The 17,250-nt window shown below is 35.3% G+C and overlaps 1 protein-coding gene across 13 annotated transcripts in view; it reads left to right on the forward strand.

Annotated features, from left to right (window-relative positions):
* Positions 1-17,250, forward strand: part of TTLL7 (tubulin tyrosine ligase like 7) — a 71,865-nt gene that overhangs the window by 20,822 nt on the left and 33,793 nt on the right. For 11 of the 13 annotated variants that reach the window (XR_003498850.3, XM_072041958.1, XM_027463296.3 and 8 more), the window contains 6 exons: positions 469-590; positions 1,196-1,263; positions 6,043-6,201; positions 7,434-7,650; positions 9,461-9,625; positions 10,431-10,589. Coding sequence is in view for 12 of the 13 variants with exons in the window: in XM_072041958.1 (XP_071898059.1) it covers positions 469-590; positions 1,196-1,263; positions 6,043-6,201; positions 7,434-7,650; positions 9,461-9,625; positions 10,431-10,589 (890 nt within the window). In the remaining variant the exon portion in view is untranslated. Of the gene's footprint in view, positions 1-468; positions 591-1,195; positions 1,264-1,408; positions 1,429-2,510; positions 2,615-6,042; positions 6,202-7,433; positions 7,651-9,460; positions 9,626-10,430; positions 10,590-17,250 lie in introns of those variants that run through there. The other 2 variants (XM_013102186.5, XM_005022277.6) reach the window with 2 other exon arrangements.

The following is a 17,250-nucleotide window of genomic DNA, read 5'->3' on the forward strand; positions in this document are numbered from 1 at the left end:
ACTACCATACTAAATAAACTGTGGAACTATATGATCTTTAAGGTCCTTTCCAACCTGAGCCATTCTATGATATCTGGACTAAAGAGGCTTTGTTCCCTGTGTGCAGTGACACTTATATTTATCATAGTTTTAAAATTAATGTATGTAATGGCCAAAATTTGCTCTAATAGCTGTGCAGGTGGACACTGACTAGGTCAGCATGGAATGCCTTGAAGCTATTTACAGCTCCCATCAGTGATTGTACACTGCTTCCAGATTGGTACAAGGTCCTATACCATTGTAATGACAGATTTGCAATAGACTGATGGAAATATTGCAAGTTAAATAAGAGCTTGCATACTAATATTGTTCTCAGGCAAAGGGATGAATATTTAAAATATTCAATATCTTGATCAATTTTTTAAACTTTGAAAATTAATCTATTTTTAGATATTCAAAAAATTCCTTAAGTATGTAATTTCTCTGTAGTACGTGTGGTAATACGAGAAATGGGATTTGTGAAAACACGTGATGAAGATGAAACAGCTAATCTTATATGGAGTGATTCTGCTGTGCAACAAGAAAAGATTGCTGAACTTCGGAACTATCAGGTAGAGTGATAGTATTTTAGACATGGTTCAGTAAATTGTTTCACTCTGAGAAATTCAGTAATGTGTCACTTTTGGTTACACATATATGGAGAGGAAAAAAACCAAAACCACAATAAAACAATGCCATCCAGATTGCAACAATGCTATACCACTACATATTTTTAAATACCGTTCTCCTTTTTGGAGTTACCTGTTCATACCATTTGGAAGTATTTGGGTGCTGTTCTTTCATGCTTTTGTCTGCCAGTTCATTGTTATGAATTATCATAGTTATAAAGAAGAGGCAAAACATCATTTATAAGTTGCTCATAAATTTTAAGCAGTAAATTAGGCAGAGCTCTCTCCCCAGATAATAAATATTTTCTTTTCCATGTTTTTTTTTTTTTTTTTTTTTTCCTCCCTGGGAGGAGAATACAACTTACTGCATCTTTAGTTAAGACCACATAGATAAGTTAAGACCACATGAGATACTTTCTTTAATGATATATAAGTGACACTGACTATGTTTGCCTGAGCATGTAGTTGAATGTTTTGAATGATTGTATTAGTTATGACAGAAAAATTAAAGAAGTACTAACTTAATTTCTTTTTTGCTCCTCCCTCAGAGAATCAACCATTTTCCAGGAATGGGAGAGATCTGCAGAAAGGATTTTCTGGCAAGAAACATGACGAAGTAATCTTTTATTATTAAGAAGATTTTCAGCCATGGCATTTAGTGCAGTACAATGCTGAATTATTGCCTTTTAGGTTTGTTTATTTTTAAGAAGAGGCTACAAGAGGACCAAGAATAATTTCCAAAGTTACTGTGTCTCTCCAGTTTACATCAGTGGAAAATGATGTGGGTTCAGTTCTGTGTCTACATGCTGCAGAATGCCTGAGGCAGCCTTAAGTTGTTATAATACATGTAATGTATAATATACCCAAGCATACATCATGTAAGAGTTGGAAAGGATAAATGACTAGTATGTGAATGGATATTACTTATTTTAAAATAATTAATGACAATATTTTTGTATATATCACATTAAAAATGTGAAGCATCTTACTGTTTATGTCAGAAATAAGTCAGACAAATTTGATTTTGTTATAAATTATCCTTCCTCTAGTGAAATAGATGGGTTTTGAAGAATTATATTAGCTAAGAATCTGTGAGTAAGAACTGAGAAAACAATAGTAAATAATGATTCATCAGCCTGGTAATAAGGAAGAGTTTTCAGAGAAATACATGTGAATATTTTGATTCTTCTAGCCTAGATCAGTTTAAACAACAGTTAAAAAGAGTTAATCTTTTGGCCCCAAATTTTACCTACACTGCATTTGCCATTACCAAAATATAAATTGTTTTTGTGTATTTATGTAATGTGATATCTCATTTCTCTTGTTCTCTTTCCTTTTTTATTTCATAAATACTACACATAATATGTAGAATGCATGCAAATATTATGTGCATTGCCGTGGTGTCTACATGTCCTGCTTATGGACCAGAATCCTCTTGTTCTGGTCCATAAGTATATAACTGCTGTACAAGCACTTCACTGCCCCTTCCAGACTTTATTCTAAGTAAAAACATAGAGATAGCACATGGATGTAAGCAGCTATTTGGAGAGATCTCAGAAAAAATGGAACAATTTTGGTCAGCTTGGTAGGCAGTGCTATCCTTGTGTATTGGTGCAGGTATGTGATTTAAAACAAATATGCAAGATGAGCAAAAGATTCATGCACACATTGCATTCAAATACAGTCTTTCTCTCAACCTACTGAATTCTGAGATTGAAACAGTTTAAAGATGCTGAATGTTGAGATTGCACATATTACAGATAAAATTAGGATAATTTCTCTGGTATGATAACCCTGGGTTAAATATATCTATGTTGTGATATCAGCACTTAAACTCTGTTCTATCTGCTGATGTTTAATTAGTCTCTTTTTTGCAGTACTAGCCTCACAATTCGATATTTGGAATTCATAATTTACAAAACTCAGTCATATATCTTGAGACTGCTTGTGAAAACAAGTCAGTTCTGGTATGTGGTTGGACAGACTTCTGTATTTAGAATGGAGGAATTTGTTCCATATAGCTGCTGTTCTGTCTTAAAATTTATTTGGAGAGAATAATGCAGAAACACTAATCATGTTTTGTTGCTTTTCTGCTGCATGCAGTCCTTTCTATTCACTTGGATCCTTACCTATTCCTAGCATATTCTGCTTGCTATTTTTCCCCCCTGCTGCATTTGAACTATGCAAATGCTCCTTGTGTGTACTAGACTTGGATTGCTGATGAGAAGGAAAAAGACAAACAAAACCCCCACCCAGTTGTTTTTAAAATAAATAAATAGACATTTTTTTACACCCTTAAAGAGCTCCTTTGGTAACAGTGAATTTTCAGTAAGATCAGGTAAAGCTCTTTGATTCCGAGACAACGAAATAAGGGATAACCCAAGAACAGAGTTATAAAAATTTTAATTTTTTTCAAAGACAAGCTACAAATGCCCAGAATTTATTTATTTATTTATCTCTGCATTCATTTGTTGTGAGAAGTAAGCAAACAGCATAAAGAAGAAAGTGAGAAGGAAAAGATTTAGAACAAAATTGAATACTTAGAGTGTATGAAGAATTACATGTCCTGGGTGATGGTGAGGAGATGTTCCTTTGGAAAATCTCCTGCAAATTCTTATTTCAAAACTTGTAACTGAATGTCAACACTTGAATTTGTGTGTCCATAAATGCTAAATTTCTTTTGCCACATAACAGGCATCATGAGATCAGTTTACTTAGTAAGTCATATTTGAGATCAGTTTACTTAGTAAGTCATATTTGACTAGTATATACAGGGAAAATATTATGCTGAGGTAAAATGTCCTCTCAGTAAACTGAAATGTTAATAATGATTTTTTTTTTTTATTACATGCCAGAGGTTACTTACATTTATTGGCAAGTTTCAAATTGCTATTTGTGAAAAAGTCACATGCTTTATTCAAGTAGCTGTGACCTGTTTACTCAGATAGTTGCATAGTTACAGAATTATGACAGAAAAAAAGTCCTGTACATGTTTAAATCATATTTTCTGTAAATAGATGCAATCTCCTCATGAGTAATAAGTGTGATTACAGATTGTATGCAATAAGTAGGGGAAAAGGTGTACAGGATGAACAGGAGAGGGAATAGATATGAGACGTTTTTTGTTTACATTTAAAAGGTTTGTGAACTGGTCATGGATGAAGAGTCATTTTCATCTATCTCATCCACTAACCTCCTTTCATATCTGAAAAGTCAGAGGATCTTGAAACATAGGCAGTAGAACCTGTGTTACTCAACTGACAAGTCATTTCTTAAATAACCTACAGCCTGTACAAAACACCTTTGGTTCTTTTGCACAGAAAGTACTCAGAAATGAGAGCAGGGGCTGACTGGATCTGGGAGCTAAAATAGCACTCAGAGGAACAATAACTTGCTTTTTAGTTCTCAGGCCTCCTGGTAAGGACTGCAAAGGCTAAAGGACAGAGCAGCAGAGTGAAGAAACGGTTACCCACAGTAGTAGATAACAGATGTGCTGGAAAATGGGGCTATTGTAATGGAATAGGTCTTCATTCAGGAAGCTGCTTGATGATGTTCCTACACCATTTGTGAATAGGGCCAGGCAGGGAAGAACAGAGATTAATTCTTCTGTTGAAAGTTTTAGCGAGCATCTGAACTTGTAACAAGTAGTAAGTATTCAGCTTTATGTTATTGTTTGTAGTCTACCCAGCTATGCATAAGGTAAAAGAAGGCATAAAGAGCAGATATAATTGCAGTCAGAAAATAAGATATCTATAATATCAAGTTATATTTGTTAAATAGGGGATATGAGTATTGAAATCTGTGAGTTAAATTGCAAATTTCTGTCATGCAACACTTCAGGATGCATTTGAGACATAATTTGGAGAGGGACGTAAACTAACACAGAAGTTAATTTTTTTTTGCCTAAATATAGGATATTTTATGGCTAATAAATTACGGCTAACTTATAGGATAATTTAAGATATGCTCTTCAGTTAGCAAGGTAGTAACATCTCTAAACGTATAGTAGATGGACAGTTTAAAAATTACGCCTTAATGATGAATTATATCAACTCATTTTTTTGTCTCCTGAATATCGAATGGCTTTCATCAAACTAGATTTTTAAAAATGACAATTGTGATGAAGCTGCAGGAACACTGAGCCTCATGCAGTACTCCAAGAGTACTATAGCTATTGTGGCTTCTGTAGAGTGTTTGTTGGGTAGCTGGCTAACGGTTTGGTGACAGTGTATCTATTATACCAGTAGATCCTGGCTGCAGTCCTACTCTTACAGATGCGGTTGGCAGTTCTGCTGCTTCTGTTAGTATTTGAGGCACTTAAAGTAAGAGTGTCTTATAGTGCATGGGGATCATCGTGTAGGCTCATAGTAAAAATGAAGTATTGAAATGATATTGTATGTCTGTTTTACATGTAAGTTATCCTGATGATATTAGTTTCCATTAGAAAAGTAGAAGTACAGCTAAATCTTTAATTAAAAAATAATAAATTCCACCAAAGTTTGTTTGTTTGTTTGTTTGTTTATTTATTTATTTATTTATTTATTTATTTATTTATTTATTTTAATTAAAGTCTGGGTAGCTTGCTATGTCAGTTCATTTCTTTTTAAGCATTCAGCTTTCTGTTGATCTGTGGCTATTTGTATTCCAGACATGTCCAACCTGAATGCTAGTGTAGAGTTACCCAAACTGAGTTCATACAAAGTTACATGTGAAGTTCCAGGAGTTCTGCATACCTGAAACAAGCTAGCTGCTTCAGGATTTAACTCAGCAAAGACTAAATTTGTCCTGCTGGGAACCATGCTATGCTAGTCCATGTAGTACTACAAAGTACACAAAGTTTACATAACTTGGCTGCTACCAGTATTAAAGCTACCTTGCTTAAAGCTAACCTGTATGTATCTAGCCAGCGCTGTCAGTGTGGTGTGGGTATATGCTTCCTATCTACCAGAGATAGGGCTTTGAGTGATGGAAACTTCTATTAACTGAATTCTCTACTGTCCTTTTAGGAGAATTAGAGGAGTTAGATGCATGCCAAAAAATGAGATGAATGCCAATAAGATAATAAATACAATACGATGATAAGCAAAAATGCACAAGATGGTCTGATTTTGTTGTTCCTAAAGTATGCATGTGAATATGTCAGAAGTCTAACTATTCTAAATCAACTACAGACATCCGCTCTCCTTTTTTTTTATGCAAAATATACATTTTATACAAAAATACAAAAAAGTATTCTGCTAATGAAATTTTCTTGAAGATTATTGTAAATGATGTTTAATCCAGAGGTCCATTGATCCATCAGATCAGTTTAGTATTAAAAAAAAAACACCAAAAAACAAACAAACAAACAAAAAAAACCCCCAAAACAACGACATTATATTGTACTTTTTTGCAGAATGATCAAGTGTCAGCCTCAGGAGTACACTTTTATTCCTCGAACATGGATCTTCCCTGCAGAGTACACACAGTTTCAGAACTACGTAAAAGAACTGAAGAAGAAGCGTCGACAGAAAACATTTATAGTCAAACCAGCTAATGGGGCAATGGGACATGGGTAAGTTTCATGTTAATTCAGTCTTCTTACCCAGAAAGGGCAAAATCTAGTGCTATTTACATCATTAACAGAAGCTGTTTCTTAATAAGAAGTTTTTCATACAAGTGGTACAATCAGTACAAAAAAGGTTATGTATTGGACAAAGAATTAACAAGGAAAAACAGCTAAAATACTAAAGTAACTGGAAGTGGTATTTTAATGTTGTTCTAAATGTGACAATTAAATAATACATTTTCTGATGATGATCAGGTAAGTCTTAAGAGCAGTATTATTTTTATTGTGGAATTACCCAAACAATGTATTTATGAATCTCTTGTGCTTAGAATTAGAGGGTTAGATTGCATGGGGCACAAATGGCAGGGTATCAGTAGTTGCAGGCGTGTTGCTTGGAAGATCAGGATATTCCACAGCTCTGAAAACAGCCCAAGTACCCTATTGCATGCTAAAACTGCAGCACAAACATATTTAAGATCAGCAACCTCAAGGTGAAGGAGAAATAGAGGAGATATCGTTGGGGATGCAGCTGGAGGCACAGTCTTGGAAGGAGGTGACCCTCATACTGGAGAAGAGACACTGCTGAAAAGACTGTGACCTGCAGTTGGGTTGAAGCTGTTTTGCCTGTGACAGGAATTGTCAGTAAAAAACAAATGAGATTTAAATATTTTGATCTATTATTTATCTTCTTATTTTTGAATATTTCCATTTCAACTTTTATTGCTTTTAATATCAATTTGGATTATATACTATAGTAAAGCTCTTGGTTTTTTACTTTTTTTTTGTTTTTAATTTTTTAATATTGGCATTACTGTAAAAGTAAAGGCCCTGAAATTTTTCCATTTTGTTAGTTTTCATTCCTCTTGGAATGAAACAGAAATTTTGAGATATTTCACAGAAAAAATGGGGAAGAATAATCACGGATGCTAGAGGCTGCAAATTCTGCCAAACAATTTCTAAGTGAAAAGGGAATCCATTATCACCATTTGTGATAAAGGAAGCAGAAAGTTATTTTGAAGTGGCTTGTTGCCTTTTTTTCCATCAAGTGAAGTATTATAAAAGACAGAAAACTAAAAGCCATGTAAGTAAATGGCAATTTTTCTCTACCCTATGAATAGGCTGTGTAAGCTCTTTCCACGTAGTCTTTAGCCTAACTACCTGACTGAAAGACCATGAAAAATTATTTCAGAGTTATGTCAAAGTCCTACATTTTTAAAATAACTTTTGTTTGTAACTAGGATCTCTTTAATAAGAAATGGAGAAAAGTTACAAGCTCAGGATCACTTGATTGTTCAGGAATATCTTGACAAACCATTTCTTATGGAAGGCTACAAGTTTGATTTACGTGTATATATTCTTGTAACCTCATGCGATCCATTAAAAGTGTTTTTATATCATGATGGACTGGTGAGAATGGGCACAGAAAAGTACCATCCCCCCAGTGACTCAAATTTGGTAAGTTGGAGTTTATTCTAATTCATTGCTTATGAATGTAGAATTTTACCTGTGTAGTGTACAGGCATCAGTGGATTTGAATTTCTTATACCTCGCTCTGTACTCTATTGGTGCTATATTTTTCCTTTTCCTTTTCTATGTGCTTTTAGAGCTGCTTCAGTGTAATTATGCAATAGAAAATGCCCGGTGAGCCATTTACTCTACTGTCACTTATATACTGTTCTCTTGAAGAATGCTGGTATAATTTTGATCTTAGTAGAAATCGTATGTTTTAGGAAAATTCCAGTATTATATTTGAAATAGCTTGCTTCTAATGTTTTATTTCTTTATTTTTATTGTTACTATTCTCAGCATTATCAGCACTGAAATATGCTATGACTGGATAAACAGAGCAGCAGGATAAGCAGTTTTCTCTGTGTTCTTGCAACTGTTCATGTTGTAGTCTGTTTATTGTATGAAATAACCTGGCTTATCACTAATGACATTGTTCTTCAGATGATGCTGTTCCACAGTGATATTGTTCCGGATAACTTCAGACTAAAGATTAGTTCAGATATTTATATAATGTTCTAAAAACAGTTTCATTTTTTGTAGTCTGAAAAATGATTTAATTGTCTGAAATAATTTAATTTGATGGAAAGATGACATTTACAACTACACAGAAACACAATAGGTTTCATAATCATTCTCAAAGCAGTAATTGAAAGCCATGAGAGAAATTCATTACTTGTAGTGCTAATACAATGTGTTGTTAACTAGCCTGCAATTAAGGTGCTTGGTTTTGTTAATTTCATTTATTTTTTTAACCATAAGTGTAGTGAGATAAATGACAGCAGAAGGCTTGTGTTGTCTATTGGCTGTCTTTTCAAAAACGAATTGGAACAGAAAGCCCATGACCAGCTTAGAACTTCAACTAGCATTCAAACAAGGAATGAAATATGATAAAGACCTCTCACTGTGATAAGGACTGTCATCATGATAGTGCAGGTGAAGAGCTGAATTAATACCTGTACTGGAAGATACATAAATTTATAAATCATGATTTATAAGTTAGCCTTTAAAGTGTTTTTCTTTGTTTGTTTGTTTGTTTGTTTTTAATGTAACTGATAACATAAATTGCTGTTTAAATTTTCTTACCTGTGAAGGAATCATAGCACTCACTTGTTTATGTAATACATCTTGAAATTTACCACCCTCTAATGTATGGCTACCAGCCATTCAAAAATGAGCAATTCTGGTAGATAGCAACAAGGCAGATGAATTTATATGTAAAAGATACTTCAAAGTATCACTATCACGAAAACATTTCTCATAAATAAACTAGAGCGACAACTGAAATGTGGGAATGTCTATAAAATGGGTGCTAAAGTGGTTTTTGCACTTTTAAAGTAGCAATTCAAAATACCATCTTTATTGTTTGCTTCTTGTGCAATGTAATTGTTCTGTAAGTTATGATTGCTTTTCACATTTTTATGTAGTTGTTTACATACAGACCTGTAAAAATGGCAGATATATTTCCTAACCAGATGTTGATCACAACTGGCTTAAGTACAAGCCCAGATTTTGTTATAACATGGCTAGACTGTTCAGTATGTGAAAATTCCAAGAATTAGAGACATCAGAAACAACAGAACATCTGCTCACAATATATTTTCAAATTGTTTGACTGTCATTATTAACATTTTTAAAAAATTATTTTGAATTGACTATTCTAGAACTGTATTTAAAGTGTTGTTCTTTTGTTGTTGGTGGTGGTTTTTTGCTTTTTGTTTTTTTGTTTATTGTGTTGATCTCTTCCCTCTCTTCTTAGAGCCAACTGTATATGCATCTGACTAACTACTCTGTGAATAAACATAATGAACATTTTGGACGGGATGAAACAGAAGACAAAGGAAGTAAACGCTCCATTAAATGGTTTACTGAGTTTCTAGAAACAAATAATCTTGATGTCTCCAAATTCTGGAATGATATTTCAGTAAGATAAAACTAATATGCTTTTCTTTATTTTGTCTATGTATATTCTTAAATAATGATTTGCTTCTGTCATCCATTGCTTTACTTGAATATTATTTTTGAAACTTTATTAATCCAAATTCTCAGCAATGCACGCCACAAGTGACGTGCTATTAATGATGATTATATTTTAAAAAGGTGATATTCAGAGTTTGATCATAAATTTAATGTTAAACTTTGTCTGAGGCACCAAAGCCCTTTCAACCAGTTAGTTATTCACATAAGTAATATCATACACAGGAACAATCCCATTTAAACTCTCAAAAACTTTTCTAGCACTTAAAGTGAATTTTATGTGAGAACATTTTCAAAACCGCAGTCAGTGCTGTGTATATCAGTGGATTGGAACCTGCACCATTAAAGTCAGTGGATATGTTACAGGCATCTTCAGGTGAGGAATAGGACAAAGACTGATAGAGCTGGGGCACAATCTGTAATTATGATTCCTAGTATATTTATTGAAAACGATATTATGAAGTGAAACGGGCAAAGTTTGGCTATACTATGCATTGTTCCCAGTATACCTTTAGTATTTAGGCTATCATGTATCTAAAAAAAAGTATGTATTATGGAATGTATAATAATACAATAGCTATTAAATATCTGTAAATAGGTAAGAAAAAGTCTGTTACTTTGAACATTTATTTGCTATTTTAAGTCTTTAAAAAATAATTTCACTAAAGCGTTTATGAAAGTATGAAACACGTTAGTTCAATATATACTGGTATCTTCTCTGCTGATAAATTTTTCTGAAAACATCCCTACAGGAGTTAGTAGTGAAGACTCTCATAGTTGCAGAACCACACGTTCTTCATGCTTATCGCATGTGCAGGCCAGGGCAAGCACCAGGAAGTGACAGTGTCTGCTTTGAAGTCCTGGGATTTGATATTCTGCTGGACAGAAAACTAAAACCATGGCTCCTAGAGGTAAACCTCTTTAAACAAATGCAAACTTTATTCTTAAAAGTTAAGCGAGCTCCAGCTGAATCCATATCTGCGTAAGAAAACTTCCACAGAAAATCTGTGTGTTACAGGAGGTACTGTTTTTGAGTATCTAGATGGTACCTTTTCTGCAGCAGCCATATGGAAACACTGCCTGTCAGTGATTTTGGAGACTCAGGTAAGGTTAATTGGAGGAACTGTTGCATTTGAGGAATGTTGCATTTTAGACATTTGTGAAAGTTTTAATGAGAAATGCAATGTTAATCCAATTGTTCTGGGTGCATTGTATCTGGAGGATCTTTTTATGGAAAATGGGTTAGGGATGGGCTTCCTTCATGAGTATGGTTCAGTATATAGCTCTGGCAGCTTGAGTGAATGTGTGGTCCTAATCATTTTTTTTTGGTTTTTGAATATGAGTTCTTTTCCTTTCCTATGCCTTTTAAAAGTACCCACATACAGAGAGGAAAATACCAGCAATGTTGGAGGATTGTCTACTTTGTTCTTTTAATTACTCTATTGTTAATATATACATATGGAATTTACTTACCTTTTCCAGATTGTCTTATTTCATTATGTTAACTGTCTGGGATGCTGTACAGCTGGAGGAAAAAAGCAAACTGCATTAAAAATGTGTCTGCTGACAATAATTCATGAATATGATTGGCTACTGATGAGCAAAATGTACGCATTTAACTTACTGAATTACAGCCATGTTCTAAGGTCTTTAATACTGTCAACAGTTGTTTTGTTGTTCTTATTTCTCTCCAGGGTTCAGTATAATTTTAATTAGAAAAATACAAATTCCTTCACTGTCCTCCATGCTAGCTTTGATGTCCTAGCCAAAAACAATTTCTGACAGGAACTTGATCTGCACTTACGTCTATGTCTTCCCTTTTTGTCAAGTAAAGCCTATTAATCCCTTTGATTTAGCTCTACACTTCCAGATTATCATCTGTAGGTTGCCCATAGCTTGCATATAGGTTGTTTAAATACAGACTGAAGTTTACCATTTATGGTAGGGTAGTCCCAGAGGATAGTCTCTATTTCTAGACTCCTTGTTTGTGAGGGAGGGATCTGGCAAAGTTATAAATGCTGCTTTCGTATTTGCTGGAGAATACTTCAGGACTTGAGGAGTTGTGTACTTGGTTATTTTTATTTTTTTAATATAGAAGTTTATTTCTTCTACTTTTGACAATACGGGTATCCTTTAACTTATTTTGCCAGATGTTGAACTTAAACTTGCAGAAATTTCAAACTTTAAAATTTAGCAAACTGGTTTCCACACTCATCCACAGTTTTTCACTGTGCTTGTTCATGCTTTTCGCAGCACTCTCAGTACAAACATGTAGTGTGTGTGTGTATAAATGTATATACCATATACAGTGTAGTATAGAACAACCTTAGAGTGCATATATATGTACTAGATAAAATAATGTGCATCTAGTGTGTGTATGCACACGCTGTATGTAATAATAGTATATATGCATATATTTCTTTCTAAAACAGTTCTGGCTTCTTCCCCAGCTTTCCACTCTTATCTCTTTCCACCGTTTCCCTCTTGCCAAAACCCTCTCCAGGGAGTGAATCATTCTTTCTAACAGTGGTAACAAGCACTAATCACAAGGCCCTGAATGTTCCCAGCGTTATGGGAAAATTGCCAAAATAGGATTAGGATAGTAAATCTAGTTTCTTATTTCCATAGCTCATGTAGCTTTTCTGTTATAAAGATAGCTTAATAAACTATTATAAGAAATAAATTGTCCAACATTATAATAACTCTGCTTTCCTGAGATGACTTTTATTTATATTCCACATTATACAACGTAGCTTTCCTTCTCCTTGATGCTACTGAACTTCCAGAACCTTCTATCAAAGTGAGAGCTGAGGGAAATGCATGATTGCCATCTTGTGGCACCAAATGTCTCTGGCAAGCATCTGTACAGTCCTAGCAGTTTCCATCTGAGGAGCACCAGCTACCTAGATCTCTCTTCTGTTCCCAGAAAATTCAGTTTTACTGCTTTTGACCAAAATTTCCAAACTAGATTAGTTTATGTAAATTTCAAAGTTATACAGTTGAAATTCTTGGATTTTAATAACTTATTTTTCTCCCTTTTCCTAAACTAAGACCAAGCTGCCTGCTTTTTGGTTTTGCATCCGTATTGCAACCAAGCCTCAAGTGCAGGGTACCAAACTTCTCTTGTGATTTATGTGACTGAGACAAACTTGCCTTATATACAATTCCACATGTTTTTTATTTGCTATAATTGAACTACTAGCAAACTATTTGCATGACTTTATCAGTCCTGTTAATATGTCGTTGGACCTATTAGGCTAAAATTTCCAATTATTGCTAATTTCTATTAATGAAGTAGTTAAAATTCACATACGCAAGTTTTCTAGTGTCTACTCTTTTCTTTTGTGTTACGCTTACCCTGCCTGTACCCCTGGAGATCCAAAAGGCCAGCAAGAAACAGGAGAGGTCTAGTTCTACATAACAAGGTGGGTAGGTTGTTGTGGCAAGTTGCCAGTGTCCTGTGTTTTTCACCAGGAAGAATACGCTGTTGATGGTGATGGTTTCTTCTTTGCTCTTAGCTTGTCTTAGCATTAGTTTTAATCTTTTGCTGACACTGTCTACTTACTCACTGTTCACTCACTGGCCAGCAATTCCAAATGATCTCCAAGTTTTACTGTTACTGGTTTGTTTTACACTTTCTGGATTGTGTTCTGTATTCTGTTTGTTTTCCCTAAGCCCAGTTTTATCCAGTTCACAAGGTTGCATTCCTGTAGTGAACACTATTTGGCCACGGCAATTGGCACATATCTGTGTCTCTAGGTTTTCAAGGGCTTTGCTGTCATCATCTGCTTGCACTTTTGGGGCCCTGTATGTAATTCTCTTTTGTCAAGTCATCAAGATGTAGCTCCCTGATAAAACTACTAGTGTCTTTTAGCACAAGCTGATCATTTGTACATCGTGGTTCTTGGGTCATTGGATGCTAAATAATCATCTCTTAGAAGACATACATATACAATGCTTTGGTAGCTAGTCATTATGAATACCTATTGTGGTGGTATCGCTGGTACGTTATCAAGATTACTTTAGAGCACTGATGTCTTACAGATTAGTCAGCAACCATTTTTCCTGTCTGGAAACATGGGATAGACACATGAAAATAAGGGACAGTGTATTCTTGCTAGGAAAAAGTAATTTTCTTAACATAGCATCTTTCCCTAAGGCTTCTTGAGACTTCTCACCAATGATCACATGTGACAAAGTAAGACACTTTGTTCAGTATAGATGTTTATTTATTTATTTATTATTATTAAAAAAGTTATATAAAATAACATGCAGATACCAAAAAGCTGAGTATATAGAGTAATGGTATTTGCGTTGCTTGTACTGAGCCATGAGTAGAGTCATGTGGAAATATGTCTCGTTGCATTTCATTGGCACTTGAATTGTTTCTGGGCTACCATAGTTCATAAACTTCCTGCATAAATCTAATCTTTTTGTTTGAGATCAAGTTCTGCATGTCAATCAGCACAAAGTTTGTGGAAAATGACCAACTTCCAGCAAAATAAAAAAACAGATTTGGTCATACCATATCTCTCAAAGTGTGAGTGATATTCAGAGTTGAACGTGGGCCAGCAATGTGTACTAAGTGATGTAGACTGATCCATCTGGCACCTGTGAGGCCCCATCCAGAATACTCTGTCCAGCTTTATGCCCCAGAGTAACAGAGAAACACTGATAAACTGGAATGAGTTCAGCAGAAAGCTGCTAAGGTGCTTAGAGGACTAGTGCACTGGTATAGATGCTTTGTGCATGATCTTTTGGGATTTCTGTTACTCTCTTGAAATAGGGAATACATTCCTTGTGGATGCTCTGATAAATGCATGTAGATGACCGTGCAAAGTAAATGTGCTGCAGGGTACTTATGAAGGGGAAAAAGCTCAAACTTTTCTTCGTACAGAGAACTTAAGATTCTCCTCCATAAAGTAACGGAACTGGCATTGTGGGCACCCAAATATGGAATGCGTCTGTGATTTCCTTGCAGGTATTTGCATGGAGTTTTGCTGTGAAGTTATTCACTGTTCTTTAAGCTTGTAACATGAAGCAGAATTTTTACTTTTTTAGTTCAGTGAGTCTGTTATTATCTTACCAGTTTAATATCTGGTTGCCCTGAAACTAGTTCTTTGTGATACATCTCTGCAGAACAGCCACCCAAAGGGATCCCATTTTTCTCTGAGTGTGCTGTGAGAGGCGCAAATGAGTGCATTGGAGTGATTTTGAACTGCTGTAGCAGCAAGGGCTGTTGAGGTTCTCTGACATCTCTCTGACATACCCCTGCCCTTGGGGAAGCCTGGGCCTCACAGTTTGTGTCCTCTCTGTACTTGCACAGCATGAACTCTGTAGTCAGGTGATGTTCTCTCGTGAATTCAGTGGGTTCAGAAAGATACTGCTGAGCCAGAACTTGGGCAGCAGTTGTTTGGAAGGTATGGTAGAGAAAGCAGAAATAAGTTCTTTGCTATGCTGGCTTCACAGGATTGGAAAACTGCAATAATTTGACTAAAAGAAGGCAGCAGATTAGGAGGAACATAGAGCTCCTAGGTGACCTTGTGCTCAAGTGCCTTGCTAAAATGAAGTCAGTGAGCTATTTACTGAGAAAAAGATGCATTTTTTTTTTTCAATTTAGTCATTTTAAAGGAGAAATCTCAATCTGCGAAGAAATAGACAAGTACTGTAAATACTAAAAATAGATTAAGCTGTAGCTTTAAACTTTGTTTAACTTGATGCTTCAAAGTGATAAGATATTTTCAAAATTGAGAAGAAGAATGAATCATAGGGTAAAAATAGCAACAGGAGACCCAGAGTAGAATTTTGGGAACACAACAAGTAAAAAACAGTTTAAGAAAAATGGAAATTATTAAATTATACGTAGCGTGGAAAGCCTTATTGTATCAGATATTGCTCATAAATATAGCTGGTAAATATTAGTTTAAGTAGAGGACACAAAGAAAGGGAAACAGGGCTGCATGGTCAGTGATGGAACTTGGTGCGGAACCCAGGATTACCAAGTATGTCAATTACGTTTTCCAGTGGACAAAGTATCTGACAGATATTTTCTAGTTATCTACTTATTTATGTCCATAAAAATATACACAATACCGCTTCAAATTTCTTTTTGGATTTGGCTGAAAGCAATCAGACTCAGCTGTCAGAATGACTGTGCTACGCTTTACAAGTGATACACAAATGTGTGTGATTTTGCTTGTATTCTTCAGTAAAACCTGTTTCTAAGATGCATAACAAAGCACATCCATAGCAGTCAATGAGGCTGTGTTAATAAAGCAGTGGTGTGTGGGCATTAACCATCATTTAGGTGAGCACAGAGTGCCATTAATGCGGTCCCCCTGTGGCCTTCAGCAAGGTCAGCATTTCAATTAAGAGATGAATGAGTATATAAAAAAGTTGTAAAAGCTCAGTTGTCCCTTGGCCCAAGAACCTAGAAGTATTTAGAATCTATCTGGTTACCATTGCAAAGAACAATTGATGAGACTACTCATCTAGCTCTTTCCTTCAATTCTTTCCTTCTTTCTAATTTTCTTTTTATAACAAACAAAAAAAGATTAACTTTCAGTGACTTGTGCCAAGCATTCTTTCCCTCTTTTGCCTTGGAGAGCCAGTCTTGTGTTTCTTTCTCTTGCTGTCTGCTGGCTTTTCCTCTCTTGCACGTGTACATGAGCTTTCTTTACTCTCAGGCATTGGCATGGAATCTACTAAGTGTACATGACTTTAGCTGTCTCAAGATTTGCCTTCAGTGATAACTCCTAATTTTTCTACCTTTCAAGTGAATGAAGAATGAAAAAGATTTATCAATGTGGCATTACAGTGGGCAGTTGTCCAAAGCTCTTGTCTGACAACCTGCATCTATGTGGTAGTCGTGGCTATTGGATGAACTTTTAAAATTGTTTGGATGAAAACTTAATTCACCATCCAAAGAAACCATATTTTTACACTAAATCAGCCTGCAGAATTTCCTTACCCAGGGGCTTCACAACGCTTAGTTTGATGCAAGGAGTGGGAATGCAATGTGAAGGAAGGATGAAGAGGGGGGCAGCAGCAGTCCTTTGTGGCAGCCTGCAGTCACACCACATTAGGTAAAATGCACCTGTAGAGGGTAGTTCTGTGGTGCTTAAACTGATGGATGTGCTAGCTGCAAGATCTCTGCTCTCCTCCTCTCCTTTGTTGAATGTATGTTCCCTGCCCCCTTCCTTGTGATGGCAGTGGTACTCATATGATTGAGGACCAACGCAAAATAATTTGTGGAGAGGGTAATCTACATATGGATCATTGGGATCAGCTTCTTCACTCACTGTGGACCTAGGTGCTACTGTCAAGACAATGAAGTGGGTAGGGTAGGACAGGTTAAATTTGTATTAAGCTGCCGTGGAAAAACAGTCTTCTGCTTAAGCTAAAAAAAAGGTGACAAGCACTCCCACAACTTGTGTGGCTTATAAACAAGAGATTAGAATGAACTTCATAATCATCTCTAATCAAGGATCTGCTCAATGATGGCCTTTAGCAGCGTTCTGTGTAATAGGATCTTTATGGCTTACAGGTTTCTTGTTTGTTTTTAAATTCTAT

The sequence above is a fragment of the Anas platyrhynchos genome, chromosome 8 (genome assembly GCF_047663525.1).
Source record: "Anas platyrhynchos isolate ZD024472 breed Pekin duck chromosome 8, IASCAAS_PekinDuck_T2T, whole genome shotgun sequence".
Classification (NCBI taxonomy): Eukaryota; Metazoa; Chordata; class Aves; order Anseriformes; family Anatidae; genus Anas; species Anas platyrhynchos.